The 19263-nt window shown below is 44.0% G+C and overlaps 1 protein-coding gene across 5 annotated transcripts in view; it reads right to left on the bottom strand.

Moving 5' to 3' along the window:
- KNTC1 (kinetochore associated 1) overlaps positions 1 to 19263 on the bottom strand; it is an 88246-nt gene that overhangs the window by 40888 nt on the left and 28095 nt on the right. For all 5 annotated transcript variants that reach the window (XR_014519477.1, XM_083476635.1, XM_083476637.1 and 2 more), the window contains 3 exons: positions 6522 to 6665; positions 973 to 1071; positions 737 to 840 (listed from right to left, as the gene is read on the bottom strand). Coding sequence is in view for 4 of the 5 variants with exons in the window: in XM_083476635.1 (XP_083332761.1) it covers positions 737 to 840; positions 973 to 1071; positions 6522 to 6665 (347 nt within the window). In the remaining variant the exon portion in view is untranslated. The remainder of the gene's footprint in view (positions 1 to 736; positions 841 to 972; positions 1072 to 6521; positions 6666 to 19263) is intronic.

The raw sequence follows: 19263 nt of genomic DNA, 5'->3' as shown, positions 1-19263 counted from the left end.
GGCATGGCATCCCTAGTGTATCCCTAGTGGCATCAGGGCTTGGAGAGAACTCAGCTAGTAAGTGGAGACAATACTAGCTGGATGGACTAATGGACTGACAACAGAAAAAAGATATTGCCTGTTTAGTGATGTATGAATGTAGTGCTCCTCCTTATGAGGGGGGGCTCCTGACTGATCCCAGGAATCCCCTTAAGAAACTCCCCATGTGTAGATTAGTAGGGCCCCTTGACACACAGGGCTAGCCAATCACAATGCCATTCTCACCACGAAAGACACCTCATGCGTGAAAGATTCTTATGCATTTGCAGGTGTTTTAAACAGCACTATAATACTGTTTACCCAAAGGGGGCACTGAGTGAAATTTAATATAATGACCCATTTGGGTATCTGGCAGTCCAATGCTATGAGAGGCTTCAAGAGGCCCAAACCATCAATGCTGGCCCACTGACTATCCAACCACAGCAAGTCATTATTTTAATGTTATACAGTCTTCAAACTTTAACAAAGAGAAAAGTGAGCAGTTAAGTCAAACAAACAAGGAACAATTCCTGAAGTCCCTGAGTGTTAGAGTAGAAGTAGCCAACTTGGTGGTCTTCAGATCTTGTGGACTACACAACTCTCACCAGCCCCATCCAGCTTGGTGAAGACCAAAGGACGATGGGAGTTGCAGAGGGCATCATGTTTGCTACCCCTTGTGTTTAAAGGCTAAGAGGTACATATGTGTTTGTTCTCTTACTTGTCATGGTCCATGTCCAGGTACTGTTGAACCAGCTGTTCCACTCCTGGATTCCAAGGAACCACAGCACTGTATGTTACTGCTAGCACGCCTTCAAAGATCAACTATAAAAGAAAATTTCTATGACTTATGTCCCACTGGCCTCTTCTTTCCAAACCAGAGGCGTTTCTTATCCCGCATGCATTTCAATATGAAAAGAGGGATCATTGGAACATTGGCACACTTGTCCTACTCACATCTATGTTGGACATGCAGCTCAAGACAGCGATGGCCTTTGCTTCCCACGTAGTGTCAAAGACAGAGGTCGACTGTTTACAATACCGCTCCAGTAAGTCCTAAAGAGTATTTTAAGAAAGTTTTGAAAATGTTGTGGCAAAAGTATTTCAAAAGTATTAAAAATCAACCTTTTAAAAAATAGATGTCATTCATTAGTATAATTCCTATGCAGTTTTTAGACTAGAGTCCTACACACACTTACCTCGGAAAAGGTGTTACTGAAATCTGGTAAGAAGACAGGAAGAAATTGAGGGATACAACCTGCTCAAAAGAAATAGATCAAGCAGGAAAGAAGAAGGAGGAGAAAATGTACACTTGTGAAGAGATCCAGGACTTGGAACATGGAAGATTGAGAGTATATGGGTAAAAACTGTAGAATAGGGAAACAGCAAGTGGCCTTGCTGTGGGTGCTGCTACAGACCTCCAAGCCAGACTGAGGACTTGAATGATGCCTTCCTACGGCAGATTAACAAACATTCAAAAAGGAGAGCTATAGTAGTCATGGGAGACATAAACTACCCCAATATCTCTTGGAACTGTAAGGTCCAATAAATTTTTCAATTGCCTCAATGACAGTTTCATTTCATGGAAGTAGCAACAAGGGGGTCATCTCTCCTGGACCTGTTCCTCACCACAGGGAGGAACTGATTGACAACGTAGAACTACAGGGAATCTTGAGAGGAAGTGATCATGTCCTCTTGGGTTTCATGATACAAAGGCAAGGGAAAGCTGAGTATAGCCAGACATGCACTCTGGACTTTAGGAAGGATAATTTCAAAATGCTTAAGGAACTACTGGTTGAAGTCCCACGGTTAGAAATTCTCAAAGCGAAGGGATTCCAAGGTGAACGGAAGCTTCTTAAAGGTGAAATATTGAAAGCACAAAGTCAGACAATTCCAACAAGAAAGAAAAGTGGGAGGCACCTAAAGAAACCAATGTGTCTGCATAAGGAACTTACAGATGAGCTGAGTATGTAAGAATGGGCATTTATAGAAATGGAAGAAAGGAGAAATCAGTTGTCAACTGTTGCAGGGAGAATGTCAGGTGGGCAAAACCTCAGAATGAAATCAGGCTTGAAAGAGAGATTAAAAATAATAATGAAAGGTTTCTTTGGCTATTTCCAAGCAAGAGGAAGAACATGCAAGTAGTATGCCTCTTGAGAGAAGACAGAGAAATACTACTGGGTGACAGAGAGAAAGTGGAAATGCTTAACACAGACTTTGCCTCTGTCTTTACCCCAAAGGAAAGCAGTGCCCAACCTGGTGGTAACGGAATAAACAATGCAAGGAGGGAGCTGCAGCCCAAGATAAGAAAAGAAGTAGTAAGGGAACACCTGGCTACTTTAAATGAACTCAGATCTCCAGGGCCTGATGAGCTGCACCCAAGGATGCTAAAGGAGCTTGCTCGTGTACTCTTAAGAGCCTCTGTCTATAATCTTTGAGAATTCTTGGAGAACAGGGGAGGTCCCTGCAGACTGGAGGCGGGCAAGTCTTGTCCCCATTGTGATAGGAATTTTATGGTCTTATTTATAGTCTTAGATATATGGTAATGTTCATAACCGCACATACATGGACCACACATACATGGATCAGCACAGGAAGGCCAACCTGGAACCATTTTGATTCCTAAACTGACCAAATGTTTTCTCTGCAAGGTCAAACTGGAAAAGTCTCCCCATTACAGTGGTGCCCCGCAAGACGAATGCCTCGCAAGACGGAAAACCCGCTAGACTAAAGGGTTTTCCGTTTTGGAGGTGCTTCGCAAAACGAATTTCCTATGGGCTTGCTTCGCAAGACAGGGTTTCCCCCCCCCCTTTTTCCCAAGCCGCTAAGCCGCTTATCAGCTGATCCTAAGCCGCTTATCAGCTGATCCGCTAAGCCCACTAAGCCGCTAATAGCGCTAAGCCACTAAGCCGCTAATGGGCTTGCTTCGCAAGACGAAAAAACCGCAAGACGAAGAGACTCGCGGAACGGATTCTTTTCGTCTTGCAAGGCACCACTGTATCTCTTTCCTCACAAATCCTGTCTTAAGGACACATTTAAGATATGAATAGGGTGTGAGCCTGTGACCTGGCCCAGGAAATAAGTATTTTACCACTACAAAAGAAAGGCCAGGCTCCCCAGGCAATCCAATCAAGTAACTTGCCAGACAGGAGATAAACAAGGACAAGAGAAAAACAACATTTAAATTTCTGTGATGTTGGGGAATGTATCTGAGGGGTGGTCTTAGGTTACACCCATTCTGATGTATGCATAATGTTTCTGGGAGTGGTCTTGATCTAGAAGGATGAGAATTTCAAAAGTCTTTATAAGCCCTTGCACAGCATTTTTGTGGGTCCTCCTCTTTTCCTGCGTGTGGTGAGAGAGGACCCTGTTGCAACAGAGCAATAAAGATCAGGCTTACTAGCTGCTTTGCTTCTCAATATTCTCTGGTTGGCCTCTGTTATTTTCTCCTACCAATAGGGAACCTATGTAAGGACTCTATATGGGCTCTTGGATACCCCATAAGGGAAAAGGGCATATTTTTATTTACAAGACCATTTTCAAAAAGGGGAGGGAAGAAGACCAAGGTAAGGAAGAGGGAAACTCCGGAAAGAACTTGGAAGGGCATATTTTTAAGGTCTAAGAGCCTAAATTTCCACATTTTACTTTGCTGCATATTTTGTGATTTTGACTCTCTGCTGGGGTTCTCTCACCAAAGAGTACTTGCCCCAAACTTGGATCTCCTTTATACCTATTTTTCCTAGAACCAACACTTTCCACTGTAAATAAAATGCCACCACAGTTTATAATACAAGGATTTAAACAATGCAATTATTACAAAACAAATTTAAAAAGAAACCAAGTACTAAACATACAGCTGTGTATTTGTTGAAGACTGTACTAGGGCCGGTCGATGGATGGTTTCCAGCATCATGATACATCAGCAGCTAAATACCACGGTATACTGATATATCCCAATGTCTGAAATGTATTTGGCTGCTTCTTCCTCCCCACCTTAGGGGAAGAAGAAGCAGCCAGATAAATTGCCCAGCCCTTCAGATGAGCAAGCCCCCTTGCCATACCTCTCCAGCTCATGGAAGCCAAGGGGGTAGGGTTGCTGGGGCTTCCTTAAACAGCTCAGCTGGGAGGCAGGAAGGCTCACAGCTGTGCAAGACCAACTGTTTAGGCAGCTCTGGTTGCCTGCCAGGCTGCCTGTTTGCCTTCTCACAAGCAAGTGAGATAGCTGATCTGTTTCCTCCCTGTGGATCGCTGGGGAGGAAAGAGACCAGCCACCCACCCCATTTGCTCACATGGAGACAAACATGCAGCCAGCCAGCCAGGCAGATAAGAGAGCAAGCAGTTTGTGCTGGCAATACATGGCTCTGCAGGCAGGCAGACAAGCAGGCAAGAGTGAAATGTGTTGTGCTGGTGGTGTAATAGGAATTTTATGGTCTTAGATATATGGTAATGTTCATAAGTGTACCAACCAAGCACATACATAGATCAGCACAGGAAGGCCAACCTGGAACCATTTTGATTCCTAAACTGACCAAATCTTTTCTCTGCAAGGTCAAAATGGAAAAGCCTCCCCATTGTCTTTTCCTTCACAAATCCTGTCTGTGTTTGAATAGGGTGTGAGCCTGTGACCTGGCCCAGGAAGTAAGTATTTATCACTACAAAAGACTAGCCAGGCTACCCAGGAAATCCAATCAAGTAACCTGCCAGACAGGAGATAAACAAGGACAAGAGATAAACAACATTTAAATTTCTGTTTAGACCACCTTTTCTATGATGTATGTATGATGTTTCTGGGGGTGGTCTTGATCTACAGGAGGGCAATTTCAAAAGTCTTTATAAGGCCTGGCACACCATTTTTCTGGGTCCTCCTCCTTTCCTGCGTGTGAGGGAAGCACCCCGTTGCAACAGATCAATAAAGATCAAGCTTACTAGCTGCTTTGCTTCTCAATATTCTCTGGCTGGCCTCTGTTATTTTCTCCTACCAATAAGGAACCTATGTAAGGACTCTATATGGGCTCTTGGATACCCCATAAGGGAAAAGGGCAATTTTTTGTTTACAACAGTGGTGGCTGGGGAGCTGTGATGTATTGCCAGCTCAAAAAGTCTGAAATTGATATCAGGATCTGAATGTCATACTAGTTTCAGACACTAAATTGAAAAATCGCCCAGCTCTAGACTGCACAGGAAATTATTTACAGCTACAAGCCAATACAGTTAGGCTGTATAGACAGTCTTTCACTAGGTGTGTAGTGTGATAAGAATTTCAAGGTCTTAGATATGTAATAAATGTTCATAAATGTACCAAGCAAACACGTACATAAATATATAAACCACATGTCTGAAAACCCCACAGAAAAAAAGTCCTGAACAAATGGACCTCAATTATTTCTCGGCAAGGTCAAAGTGGGAAACCTCCCCATTGTCTCTTTCCTCACAAATCTTGTCTTAAGGGCACCTTTAAGATATGAATAGGGTGTGAGCCTGACCTGGCTCAGGAACTAAGTATTTATCATTACAAAAGGCCGGTCAGGCTTCCCAGGCAATCCAATCAAGTGACCATTAAACAGGTAACCTGGCAGACAGGAGGTAAACAAAGCACTCAGATTTCTACTGTAGACCGCCCTTTCTGTGATGTATGTATGCTGTATGGAGGGGTGGTCTTGGACTCCAGGGAGGGAATTTAAAATGGCTATATAAGGGCAGGCACACTTTTGTTCTGGGTTCCTCCTCCCTCCTGCGTGTGGTGAGAGAGGACCCTGTTGCAACAGATCAATAAAGATCAGGCTTACTAGCTGCTTTGCTTCTCAATATTCTCTGGTTGGCCTGTTATTTTCTCCTACCAATAGGAAACCTACGTAAGGACTCTATATGGGCTCTTGGATACCCCATAAGGGAGGAAAGGGCAGATTTTTGTTGACAACAGAAGGAGGCTTCCAAATAGGGGACTTCCTCCTCTTTCTGCCACTACTCTGTTGCCTCCTGCACACCAAGCCATGAGGATTCTTCACTGTGGCAATCTCATTTAATCTCTTTATATTTTTCTCCATTTGCTTTAAGCTGCACAGTCAAGCAGGTATTTCGGCAAGACTTGCCCAGGTGAACTCCAGAGTAGACAACAAATCCTTTTCCAGGTCTGACACACATTATCACACTGTCTCAACCCAGCAACCTACACCCATGGAACTCCCAGGGCTACACAAGTGGAATAAATCACGGGAGATCAATCTAAAGAGAAGTCTTGGAGTGCTTGCCCATACCAAGAAGCTACTCTTCCTTGAATCCAAACAGCATTGTCCCAAACAGAAAATTTAGAATACATCAGACTGGTGAGAAAAAAATGAAGTATTTAAATGCTGAATATTATGCAAATTAGCCTAGTTCTTTGTAAATTCATACTTTTCTACCTAAGAAAAGAAGCACCTGGCTCCCTGTAGAGGGAAATAAAGTCTTTAGTTATTTAATACTCAGAAAAGATTTTGTATTGATCTTGAATAGAGAAAAGAGCATACCTTTATGTACTGCAATAGAATTTCATCTTTCTCCAGATTATGATGGTGCATGTATGGTTCAATATACTTCTCTAAGGTAGCTGGAATGAGTTCTGCTGCAAGTACTTTATCAAGCATACGAAACACAGTCCTATTTGCATTTTCCTATGAAACAAACAAAATAAAACAATAGAAGAACTAGCTATGTAGCAAGATGAGCAGAACGTATAATTGATTGTGATACAATAACCCACCTTCTGCTCTAAAGCAGGGTTACCAAAATGTGGTCCGTGAGCTTCATTCAAATGGTCCACAGTGTGTCCACAGTGAATATTCATATTGATTTTTAATTAATAATAATAATTTTTAATTGCATTTTTATTGTTTTTAATTAATTATATTGTCTTTTATTGAACTATAATTTTAATTTTATGGAATGAAAATTGTAATACGATAAAATAGAATAAAAAAGAAGCACTAAAAATTGGCTGCTTCTAGCAGAACAGGGAAGCTGAATCCAGAGACCAACAATTTTTAAGTGCAGTGGTACCTCTGCTTGCGAACAGAATCCATTCTGGAGGCCCGTTGGCAACATGAAAATAGTGCAACCCGCATCGGCGCATCTGCGCACATGTGGGTCGCAATTTGCCGCTTCTGCGCATGACGTCATTTTGTGCATCTGTGCACGCGGCGAAACCAAGAAGTAACCCTTTCCGGTACTTCAGGGTCGCCGCCGGACATAACCTGAAAGAACGTAATGTTGTAAACAAAAATTGCCCTTTTCCCTAAGAAGAGAAAAGGGCAATTTTTGTTTACAACAGTAACATAACCAGAGGTACCACTGTAGTTCATATGGAGGGGAGGGGATGGAGTTTAGGAACAACTGCTCAGAGGATTCATTATCACACAAAAGCCACCAACTCCATCCACAACAGGTCCATTTGATTTTGATTTTAAAAGCAAACTGGTCTTGCTGGTATCAGACCAAAGGCTCATCTAGGTCAGTACGTTGCTTCCAACACTGACAAGTCAAACACCCTGGGAAATTCACAAGGAGCACCTGACATACATACTATCTTCTCTTTTAACACCAGCTAATAGCCATCTTTAATGTCTAAACATTTCCAAAAGTGTATCAACAACCAAATGCAGGAACAAGAGAGTCTGCACAAGCTATACCTCAAAGGGGAAGGTATTCTACAACCAGCAATAGGGCTCAGGACAGCAGTACCTCAAGGACTGCCTCTCCCCATATAAATCTACCCATTCATCATCTGAGGTCTTTCTTCATGTGCCTCCTCCATGTGAGATCTGGAGGGTGACAAACACAAGAGTGGGCCATTTCTGCAGTGGCCCCCTACTTGTGGAGGTTCATCTGGTGCCTACATCTTTAGGCAAAAATGTTCCTCCTCAATCACACCTTTGGCTGATTAACATACTACAGCCTTTTAAATACTTCTGTGCAAAGGGGGGTGTATTATTTTGTTGTTTTTGTTTTGACTATTTATTTATGCTTTCACCATGTATTTTTATCTTGTGAACTGCCCTGAGATCTTGGGATAAAGCGAGGCATATGAATCTAATAAACAACAACCACCACCAGGGAGCTACTCTGAGTCACAGTGTAACAGACAGCTCCTGAGGAGGGCTGTGCAATAAATTGCCATATAGTTGAATACTGGTATTGAAATAACATTGTGATACGTGTTTCAACAAGGCAATATACCAGTGAACAAAAGGTGGAGACTTAACAGCTTCCCAAGGGGTAGCTCTGCTTTGCAGATAATTTGCAGGCATGGTGTCTCCAGCTTTGTTTGCTCTCTCCCGCCTAACTGATAAGAAACGATGATAAGCCCTCACAGAACCAGCAAACTCTCAGCTTCACTGGTGTCTTTCCACTTAGAGCTCAGCTAATTATGCAGAGCCTGCTAACAATACAGGTTATTCTAAAGCTGGACAAAAAAGAACATAAACAAAGAACTGGAAAGCCCTTCAAGAGGAAGCCTCATCAGTGGAAAAAAGAGGGGGAAGAGTTTTTATTTTCTGGTGGTGTTTATTGTTGGTTCCCCCTAAATAGCCTGCCTACATATCCCACATAATTCAAATGTGACTATCTTTTAGCTTGCTTCCCCTCTCTCCCTCCCTTTGATAAAAAGGGAGAGACAGGTGGAATGAAGGTTTGGGGGGGCCCTTCTGGGGGGGTAGTGGAGGGGAGAAGATTTAACTGGCTGCCTTATGATGAAATGGGAGGTTGGGTACTGCGTGAGAATGATGGGGAGGGTGTTTTTCAGGAAGGAGTGCAAGCAAATGCGTGTCTACTCAACAAGCAAGCCCTACTGAATTCAATGGGGCTTACACCTGGGAAAGTAGAAGTACGTTTAATTCAGGCATGTCCAAAGTCCAGCCCCCGGGCCAAATCTGGCCCGCCAGTTGCTTTAATCTGGCCCCAGAGGCAGTTGTGTTCTGGAGTGGGAGCGTGGGCGGCGTTCCACTGGGTGGTTATGTGGTGCGGCTTGCTCACCCGCCCGCAGGCCGGCGCTCACCATGCAGCTCTTGGAACTGTAATAAAAATTTAAGGTCTATAAAATGTTCATAATTGTACCAACCAAGCACAAACATAGATATGTGGACCACATGTCTGGAGCAGCACAGGAAGACCGTCCTGAAACCATTTTGACTCCTAAGCTGACCAAGTGTTTCTCTACAAGGAGGGAGGGGGTGAGGGAACCTTCCCATTGTCTCAGGAATTGGGTAATCACCATTTCAAAGGAATGGGCAGACTACCAGGAAAGGAAATCATATAAGGCATTATCAGATAACCTGCAGACAGGAAAAAACAACAACATTCAAATTTCTGTTATAGACCGCCTTTTCTGTGATGTAGGTATGATGTTTGTGGGGGGTGGGTCCTGGGTCACACCCCTTCTGTGATGTATGTATGATGTATGGAGGGGTGGTCTTGAGTTCCAGGGCAGGGAATTTAAAATGTCTATATAAGGGCTGGCACACCTTTGTTCTGGGTCCTCCTGCGTGTGAGGGGAGCACCCTGTTGCAACAGCTTTAATAAAGATCAGGCTTACGAGCTGCTTTGCAGTATTCTCTGGTTGGCCTGTTATTTTCTCCTACCAATAGGGAATCCATGTAAGGACTCTATACTGAGGCATCAGGCATAAGCCTGCATTTTATTAATGTTTGATCAGGGCTTGTATATTAAAGAGGGCTTAGATTTTCAAAAGTTTCATGCCAGGCACAAGACCAGCTGCTTAGAGAACCTTGACAGTGTTTTCCTCTTAGACAAGGGGCCCCCTTGATTGATAGCAGAAAACAATTCTCAAAGTCGTAAAAGCTGAAATTACAGGCTGAGAACGGACACTGACCCTACATGTTACAGAAGATAACAAAGGCAGAGATAAATATAATTAGGAATGAGTAAATAGTAAAATAATACCAGTAAAATGAGCTAGATCTTCTTTCTAAGGTTAAAGACCAAATGGAGAAGCATCTAGCTGCCAGAAAGAAAGCATTTTTGGGAAGTCTTTTTAAAGCTGTTTCTTTCTTAAACTGAGAGAGTTTAAGGGCAATAAATGTTGGGAAGATCTAATGGGAAAAGCAACTGGCTGGAGAAGGGGGGGGGGAGTGTAAACAGGGGAAGAGGCTTTTTTCCTATTTTATTTTGAGGCTGTAAACTGTTCCTTCCTTGTTACTTTTAGGAAGTTTATCCTTCTAAAAAGCTATCTATGATAATGTATGAAATATGCTGGCTTAAATGTAATTATGCAAAGGATTTAACAAATGCTGGATTCTTATTTCATATAGTTGTAAGAGTTGTAATTAAGTCAGCCACCAGCCCCCTGCCAGACAGGAAGACGCCATCTAAGCTGTCCTGATATATAAGTTGTCAGACATTTGTTTAGAAACCTTCAAATGAAGGAGATCTTTCAATGTTGATGTGAAACTCAAGATCCTTGACATATGTTTAAGATAAAAATTTAAGATTAACCATTTGTTTTAGAAGGCAATAGGGCAAGGAGGGCAAGAGGTGAGCTGGTAATTAAGATTCCTTGTTGAGACACATGTAAGATATATTACTACTTATTTGTCATTTATAGATGTAACAATATATAGCTCTTTGTGTTCCATATAAGGACAGGAGGATATGGGTGTATCTTTTTGTGATTGGTTATAGCAATCAGCCAATAGGAAATCCAACCAGGCTGATTGGACAGAGGCAGCCACAGGAGGAGCAAAGGGGGCTGGATTAAGGGAATATAAGGGCTGGCCATAATGGCAGGAGCCAGGCCAGAGCTTGGTAACCATATACCACTGTGCCTCTCATTTATTTGTCTGACAAATAAATAATTATTTTAATTTCTCTATTGCTGCGTTGAATATTTCATTCCAGCTAAGCGTTAACCACAAGCAGGGTGCTACATTTTATGGTGCGCCTGTGACTCGGATAAGTGGTCTGCTGGAACGCAGCCCCTTCGCCCTACTGGGCAGGGTACAAGAGAGAGGATCTCTAAACTGCCTACCCAGCGCGCACTGGAAAGTCTTTTTCCAGGGGAACGCAGAAGTCTCGTCTGTCTGATACCCTGCTCACTGGCGGCGACGGACCGGGGGGGAAACGGAACCAACCAAGGGTAAGTGCACAAAGGGATTTTTGGCCCTCCAATTAACTGGGAGGAAGAGAAGTCTTGATCAAACTTCTGCGTCTCAGTAAGTGGGAACTGAGTACGCTAGGTGGTTGGGTACATCAGATGGTGATCTGGTGTAGGGAAAGGAAAGTTGGGAGGTAGTGTGTGGTGAAGTATCTAGCGCATTGTATGTGTGAGAAAGTACAGAGCAATCTGTAGCTGACCTGAGTGTGGAGTGGGCAGTACTTCGGTTCCTGGTAAGGCGACTTCACCAGGCAAGGAAACCCACGAAGCGTGTGTGTGAGTGACTGAGTGGATACTTCACAGGGCCATACAATGGGAGTTGGGGGTTCAAAAGGGGAAAATACACCTCTTGAATGTATGTTAAATAATTTTAAGAAAGCCTTCTCAGGGGCGTATGGAGTCAAAATGACGCCAGAGCGCCTGAGAACGTTATGTGAATTAGAGTGGCCGAAGCAAAATACTGAATGGCCATCTCAAGGAACCTTTGATATAAATTTAGTAAGCAAACTTTGGTCTAACATCGCCAAAGAAACTGGAGGGTGCCCAGAACAATTTTCATATATAGATTCTTGGCTGAGCACATTAAATAAAAATCCTCCATGGATAAGGGAATGCAAAGTCCAACGATGCAAATTATTGGCTGTAAAAGCCGAAGCTAGGAAAGGAATCTTGCCAAATAAACTCAAACCCATTTTTGAGGGACCAGAGGAAGAGCTGCTTCCACCTCCACCCTATGCTCCACATCGAAGGGAGCCTAATCCAAACACTCCACCAGTTGTAACCCCAAGGCAAGAAAGTGGAATGAATAATGGGGCTGGAGTCACAGAACTTGATTCCTTGATAGATTATGATAAATATCTTCAGGAGGCATTGGAGGCCTATAATGAAGCCCAAGCAGAAGTGGTTATTCCATCTGTGAGTCCCAGTAGAACTCCATCTACAGTCTCTTTTAGTGGAACAACTGATTGCCTACCCCAAACTCCTGTACATCCAAGTCCTAGAGAATTATTACAGAAGTTACAGGGAGACCTTAATCGGTCAGCAAGCAATACAGCCAGGCGTATAAGGCTGCTAAAAGAACGCCTTGGGACAAATACCATCCCCTATGATTTGAGGCCCCTAGAGCAAAGCGAAGAGAAAGATCACGTAGTAGCCCCTCTCAGAAGAGTATTTGATGCACTTGAGGAGCCTGTGCTGGTTAACGGGCAACTCGGACCATGGCCACCTCGAACTTCGACCCTCCAGTACATTCCATTCACAACTACGGATCTGATGAATTGGAAAACACACACCCCATCTTTTGCAGAAAAACCTCAGGCTATGATGGACTTGGTGACTTCAATAATAAATACTCATAGTCCTACTTGGACAGATTGCCGCCAGCTCCTGAATACTCTGTTCACCACTGAGGAAAGGAGAGACATAATTGAAAAGGCACAGATATATTTGCGTGAGCAGGCCAGAGTGGGAAATATTTTTAATATTGACCGTCATCTCCAAGACAACTTTCCCTTGGAAGATCCTAATTGGGATCCAAACAATGTAATTCACCTGGCCAGACTTACCACCTATCGCCAGACGCTTGTGCAAGGTATCCGCAGGGCATGCCAGAAGCCCACTAATATGTCTAAAGTCTCAGAAGTAGAACAGAAATCAAATGAGAGTCCAGGAGACTTTTTAGAGAGGCTGCAAGAAGCCTATCGTATATGGACTCCTTTTGACCCTGAAGCCCCTGAAAACAGCAGAATGATTACTGCTACATTTGTGGCCCAGTGCGCTTCTGACATTCGTAAGAAAATTCAGAAATCAGAAGGATGGGAAGGGATGCTGATGAGCCAAATTATGGCCATTGCACGCCGAGTTTATCGGAATAGGGATGAGGCTGAGAAACAAGAGAAGAAGAAGTGGCAGAAGGAAAAGATGGTAATGCTAGCCACAGCAGTGAAGCAAGACTACCGCCCCTTAAATGGAGGAAGAGGGCGGGGAAGGAATCCACCACTGGGAAGGAATCAATGTGCGAATTGCAAGAAGGAGGGTCATTGGAAGCGGGAGTGTCCTGAACCCCTGAGGTTGGAAGAAGTACGCCCAGGCCCAGGCCCAGGCCCAGGCTCCGGCCCAAGAAACCAGGGACGGGGACGGGGAATGATCCGAGATGGAAGATATCAGAGACCTGGACAAGGACAGAATAGAGACAATTTCATTGGACTGGCAGAGGAGGATTTTACCCAAGACTAGGAACGACCGGACTCCATAAAGTTAGGCTTCCAGGAGCCCACGGTCACGATTCAATTAGGAAGCCATTTAATAGACTTTATGATTGATACTGGGGCTGAATACTCAGTACTCCCAGAACTATTGCAGAAAAAGGCATCCAAAAGTGTAGTCATTAAAAGTGCCACTGGTCAGTCAGCTAAGAGGTCTTTCCTCCAACCTTTGGAATGCCAGATTGGGGGACATCGTTTAACCCATCAGTTTTTGTATATACCTGAGTGTCCAATACCTCTCTTAGGTAGAGATATGCTGTCCAAATTGCAGGCCCAAATCACCTTCACTCCTCGAGGTCCAGAAATGAAACTGCCATCAAAGGCAGCAGGAATAATTTCCCTCTCAGTACCTAAGGAACAATCATGGCGCCTAATGTCAGCCCTGCAAGTCCAACCCACATTGGATACAGAGTTAAACAAGCTCCTCCGAACTCTACAGGTGCCACCAGGAGTATGGGCCGAAAATAGCCCACCAGGAATGGCCAAGAATATAGCTCCAATTGTAGTAACCTTAAAACCTATGGCTACCCCTGTATCTGTAAAGCAATATCCTTTACCCCGGCGAGCAGCAGAGGGCATCCAGAAACATTTGGACCGCCTATTAAAATATGGTCTGCTTAAGCCCTGCCAATCAGAATGGAACACACCCCTTTTGCCTGTTCGAAAACCTGGGACAGATGAATACAGGCCAGTGCAGGACTTGAGGCTCGTAAACCAGGCTATCGAGACCTTGCACCCAAATGTACCAAACCCATATACCTTGCTGAGTTTGATCCCACCAGAAGCAACATTTTTTACTGTATTGGACTTGAAAGATGCATTCTTCTGTTGCCGGCTGGCACCACAGAGCCAACCTATATTTGCCTTCCAGTGGGAAGACCCTTTGACAGGAACAAAAGGCCAGCTAACTTGGACGAGATTGCCCCAGGGATTCAAAAATTCCCCAACTTTATTTGGCACTGCCTTGGCGAAGGATCTAACAAGTTACCCCTCAATACCTGGAGAAAAGGTGGTTCTGCAATATGTAGATGACCTTATACTTGCGGCAAAGGATTTTGATACCTGTAAAGAAGGTACAGAGGAACTGCTCCACTTGCTCTGGGAAGCTGGCTACCGAGTTTCCCAGAAAAAGGCACAGTTATGTTTAGAAAAGGTCAAATATTTGGGCTTTGACATCTCACACCAACAACGAGCATTGAGACCAGAGAGGAAAGAAGCTATTTGCCTTATCAAGGAACCTACCACAAGGAAACAACTCAGAGGATTCCTGGGAACAGCAGGGTTTTGTAGACTATGGATACCTGATTTCAGCAGTCTGGCCAAGCCCTTACATGAGAGCACTCGAGGTGCAGAAAAGGACCCATTCGTATGGGGACCTGAGCAGCAACAAGCCTTTTTAGTTATCAAACAACGACTTATGGAGGCCCCAGCCCTTGGACTGCCTAATTCGGAAAAACCCTTTCAGCTGTATGTACATGAACAGAATGGGATTGCAGCGGCAGTCCTGACCCAGAGATTAGGAAGTTGGAACCGTCCAGTAGCTTATTTGTCAAAACAATTGGACTCAGTAGCAAAAGGATGGCCTCCATGCCTAAGGGCAGTAGCGGCCACTGCAAGCCTTGTCAAAGAAGCTGATAAATTCACCTTCGGCCAGACGATGTATGTGAATGTACCTCATGCTGTTCTGACACTCATGGAATATAAGGGTAGTTATTGGCTAACGAACCCAAGGATGGCTAGGTACCAAGGCCTATTGTGTGAAAATCCCAGGATTCATCTACGAGTAGTGAATATGCTCAATCCAGCGACTTTGCTGCCCCTACCAGAGGTAGATGATGAAGAATCACATGATTGTCTCCAAATAATGGATGAAGTTTATTCCAGTAGACCCGATCTGAAAGATGAACCATTGAAAAATCCAGATGTTGTATATTATACTGATGGTAGCAGTTACCTGCATGAAGGTGCCAGACGAGCAGGATATGCTGTGGTCACCAATGAGGAAGTTGTGGAAGCTGAAGCTTTGCCTGCTGGCACCTCAGCACAAAAGGCTGAACTTATAGGTTTAACTAGAGCTCTGCAATTGGCAGCCGGATGTAAGGCAAACATCTATACTGATTCTAAATATGCCTTCTTAACCCTGCATGCACATGGAGCTCTATGGAAAGAAAGAGGTCTAATAGGAGCCCACGGGAAGGCCTTGAAATATGGACCTGAAGTAGAAATCCTGTTAGAAGCAGTATGGGCTCCAGAACAGATTGCTGTAATGCACTGCAAAGGTCATGGACGAGGAAGGGATCCAATAACCAGAGGAAATCATGCTGCTGACAAAGCAGCCCGAGAGGCAGCCCAAAAGCCTGTGGGAGGATTTATAGCAGCCCTCATACCAGAGGTAGTTCCAGAAGAAGTTAAACCTCACTATACCCCAGAAGAGAGGAAGTGGGCTGAACAGGAAGGAGCAGTTGTGAAGGACGGTTGGATGATCCTGCCAGACAATAGGATTTATGTACCTCATCATCTAGCAGGCACAATTGTAAGAAATTATCATGAATCTACTCACCTTGGCAGTACTGCAACCAGAGAGAGTCTCAGTCGGAAGTTGTATATTATTAATCTATCACAATTAGCAACTTGCATTTCACAGAAATGTGTTCTTTGTGCTAAAAACAATCCCAGGCAGGGACCGGTACAACCTCCTGGAATCCAACATGTGGGATATGTCCCCATGGAAAGCCTAATTGTGGACTTCACAGAGCTGGTCCCTTCTAAGGGATTCAAGTATCTCCTTGTGTTTGTAGATACTCTTACCGGATGGGTTGAAGCTTTTCCCACCCGAACTGAAAAGGCACGAGAGGTAACTAAGAGACTCCTCACTGAATTGATCCCGAGGTTTGGATTACCTAGATGCATTGGAAGTGATAATGGGCCAGCGTTCATTGATCAAGTAGTACAAGAAGTATGTCGAGTCCTACAAGTGAAATGGAGACTGCATGCAGCCTATAGGCCTCAGAGTTCAGGGAAAACTGAAAGAATGAATCGGACTCTGAAAACCCAATTGGCAAAATTAACCCAGGAAACGGGATTGGGATGGGTAGATGTGTTACCCATAACACTGTTTCGTGTTCGGTGTGCACCCACAAAAAGACTTAAGTTGTCACCTTTTGAGCTCCTGTATGGGAGACCGCCCTCCTTTGTTCAGGATATTCCAGCTGATCTTAAACAAATAGGAGACCATGTGACACAGGGACAAGTGCAATCTCTCTCCCGTGTTTTTGTTTCTCTTAACAGGTGGGCCCTCGAGCGCACGCCGTGCAGCATTGCCGAGCCGATTCATCAGTTCCAGGCTGGCGATAGCGTATGGGTGAAAGAGTGGAAACGTGATCCACTTGCACCTAAGTGGCGTGGACCTTACACCGTCTTGCTCTCTACTCCAACAGCGGTGAAGGTAGCTGAGGTGACCCCCTGGATTCATCACTCCCGTTTGAAGAAGTCCGAAGGCAGTTGGACGTGCAAAGGTGACCCCTCTAATCCTCTTAAACTGACTCTCTCCAAAAACCCCTGTATCTAGCCCTACCGGGAACGGGCTAGGTCACGGGCAACATTAGACGACCGGCCTGCTGCAGCCACAACCTGGAAGCTGGCTGACCTGCGCACGCCTGAAGCTTGAGGAGCATCTGAACCAGCGATTGTGAAAGGAAAGATTCTCTTATACAATTAATTAACTGCCCCCCCCTTGTGGAACAATTAACTGAGATATTACTCATTAGGGATCCTTGGGATATATGTTTTGGTCTTGGTGGTTCCCCATTCCTGTCACTGGGGGAATTATATTGGGACTAATATTTATTTGCTATCACAATAAGGTAATCTTTTGTGGAAGGAATGCATATGCTAGACATCAACATGATTTTATTATTAATCCTGATCCCTTGGGAAGGGGAAGGGTCCTTGAATCTGACCAAATTGACTAAATATGGATTCCGCCATGACCACAATATGTGGGTAGGTTTAGCTGAAATGGTAGCCAATGTTGCAAATAGGACCAATTGCCTTGTTTGCTCTCTTGGGCCAGATGATTCAGAGGGAGGTATGCCCTTATTACCGATACCATTAGATGCCATTGGTATGGTAAGCGAAATACCACACCAAACAGAAATACAGAATTTCCCCGGATGGAACTCAACTAAACCATTACGAGTTATACCTGTACAAGGGGAATTCTGTGTACATAAATCATCAGATGCAGCTGATTCTACCATGATAGGCTCTTCTCATTGTCACTATACTTGGGATAATATTAAGAATACCTGGGCACACGATACTACCTATCGAACTCGGAATACCTTGCCCTGTGCACCTCCTTTTATTCATGCATGGAAAGTGGTATGGAACATAACTGTGACAGAAAAAGGCAATCTAACATACTGCACTGTGAACTCTCTACCTCTTTTGCTATTTCGCCTTCTGTACTCCACGTACCAAAAACCTCAGACCCGATGGTTGTGGTGGATATGTGGAGAATGGGCATACAAGAAACTCCCCTCCAAATGGAGTGGGACTTGTTTCCTGGGATGGGTATTACCACCAATGTGGATTATGCCCACTAATTTGGCCAAGCGTACACGAAGAAACGCTGATATTTCTCATATAGCAGGAGGAAGTACCCAAAGTTGGAGCGGTACTGATGATTGGCCACCAGAGCGCATTATAGCCTATTATGATCCTGCCTCCTGGAATCCTGGTGAGCTCATACAAGGGGCACGGGATCCTATTTATAATCTAAACAGAATAATTCGGTTGCAAGCAGTAGTGGAACTTGTAACCAATGCAACGGCCCAGAGTTTGAGACTTATTGCACAACAGTTGGATGAAAGTAGAGCCGCCATTTTGCAGCTGAAAATGGGAATGGATTATGTACTTGCCAAGCAGGGAGGCCTATGTGGAGTCTTGAACTTGACAGGGAATGCCTGTTGCTTTAACATTTCAGATAATGGTGAGGCAATCCGTGTGTTGGCCACAAAGATGGAGAATATAGCACATGTCCCAGTACAAACATGGGAAGGATGGGATATGGGATGGCTCACCAATTGGTTACCTAATGTCACAGGACTCAAAGGGATATTATTGTCTTGCTTGTTTTTCTTGACAGTAGTGGTAATGGTTTTATGTATGATGCCATGTATCATTTCATGTTTTAGAAGTACAATTAGCAAGATGGTTTCAAATGAAACTCTACCTCATATCATGGCCCTATACAGAGCTTTACCTCAGGAATATGATGAAGGTCAAGCTATCAAGGACACTTGGGACGAAGGTCCTTGAGCTTGAAAGGGGGGAATGAGGCATCAGGCATAAGCCTGCATTTTATTAATGTTTGATCAGGGCTTGTATATTAAAGAGGGCTTAGATTTTCAAAAGTTTCATGCCAGGCACAAGACCAGCTGCTTAGAGAACCTTGACAGTGTTTTCCTCTTAGACAAGGGGCCCCCTTGATTGATAGCAGAAAACAATTCTCAAAGTCGTAAAAGCTGAAATTACAGGCTGAGAACGGACACTGACCCTACATGTTACAGAAGATAACAAAGGCAGAGATAAATATAATTAGGAATGAGTAAATAGTAAAATAATACCAGTAAAATGAGCTAGATCTTCTTTCTAAGGTTAAAGACCAAATGGAGAAGCATCTAGCTGCCAGAAAGAAAGCATTTTTGGGAAGTCTTTTTAAAGCTGTTTCTTTCTTAAACTGAGAGAGTTTAAGGGCAATAAATGTTGGGAAGATCTAATGGGAAAAGCAACTGGCTGGAGAAGGGGGGGGGAGTGTAAACAGGGGAAGAGGCTTTT

This window comes from Podarcis liolepis, assembly GCF_965112155.1.
Source record: "Podarcis liolepis genome assembly, chromosome: 15".
NCBI classification, from domain to species: Eukaryota; Metazoa; Chordata; class Lepidosauria; order Squamata; family Lacertidae; genus Podarcis; species Podarcis liolepis.
The sequence above is the reverse complement of the archived record's forward strand: the minus strand, read 5'-3'. Positions and strand labels throughout refer to the sequence as shown.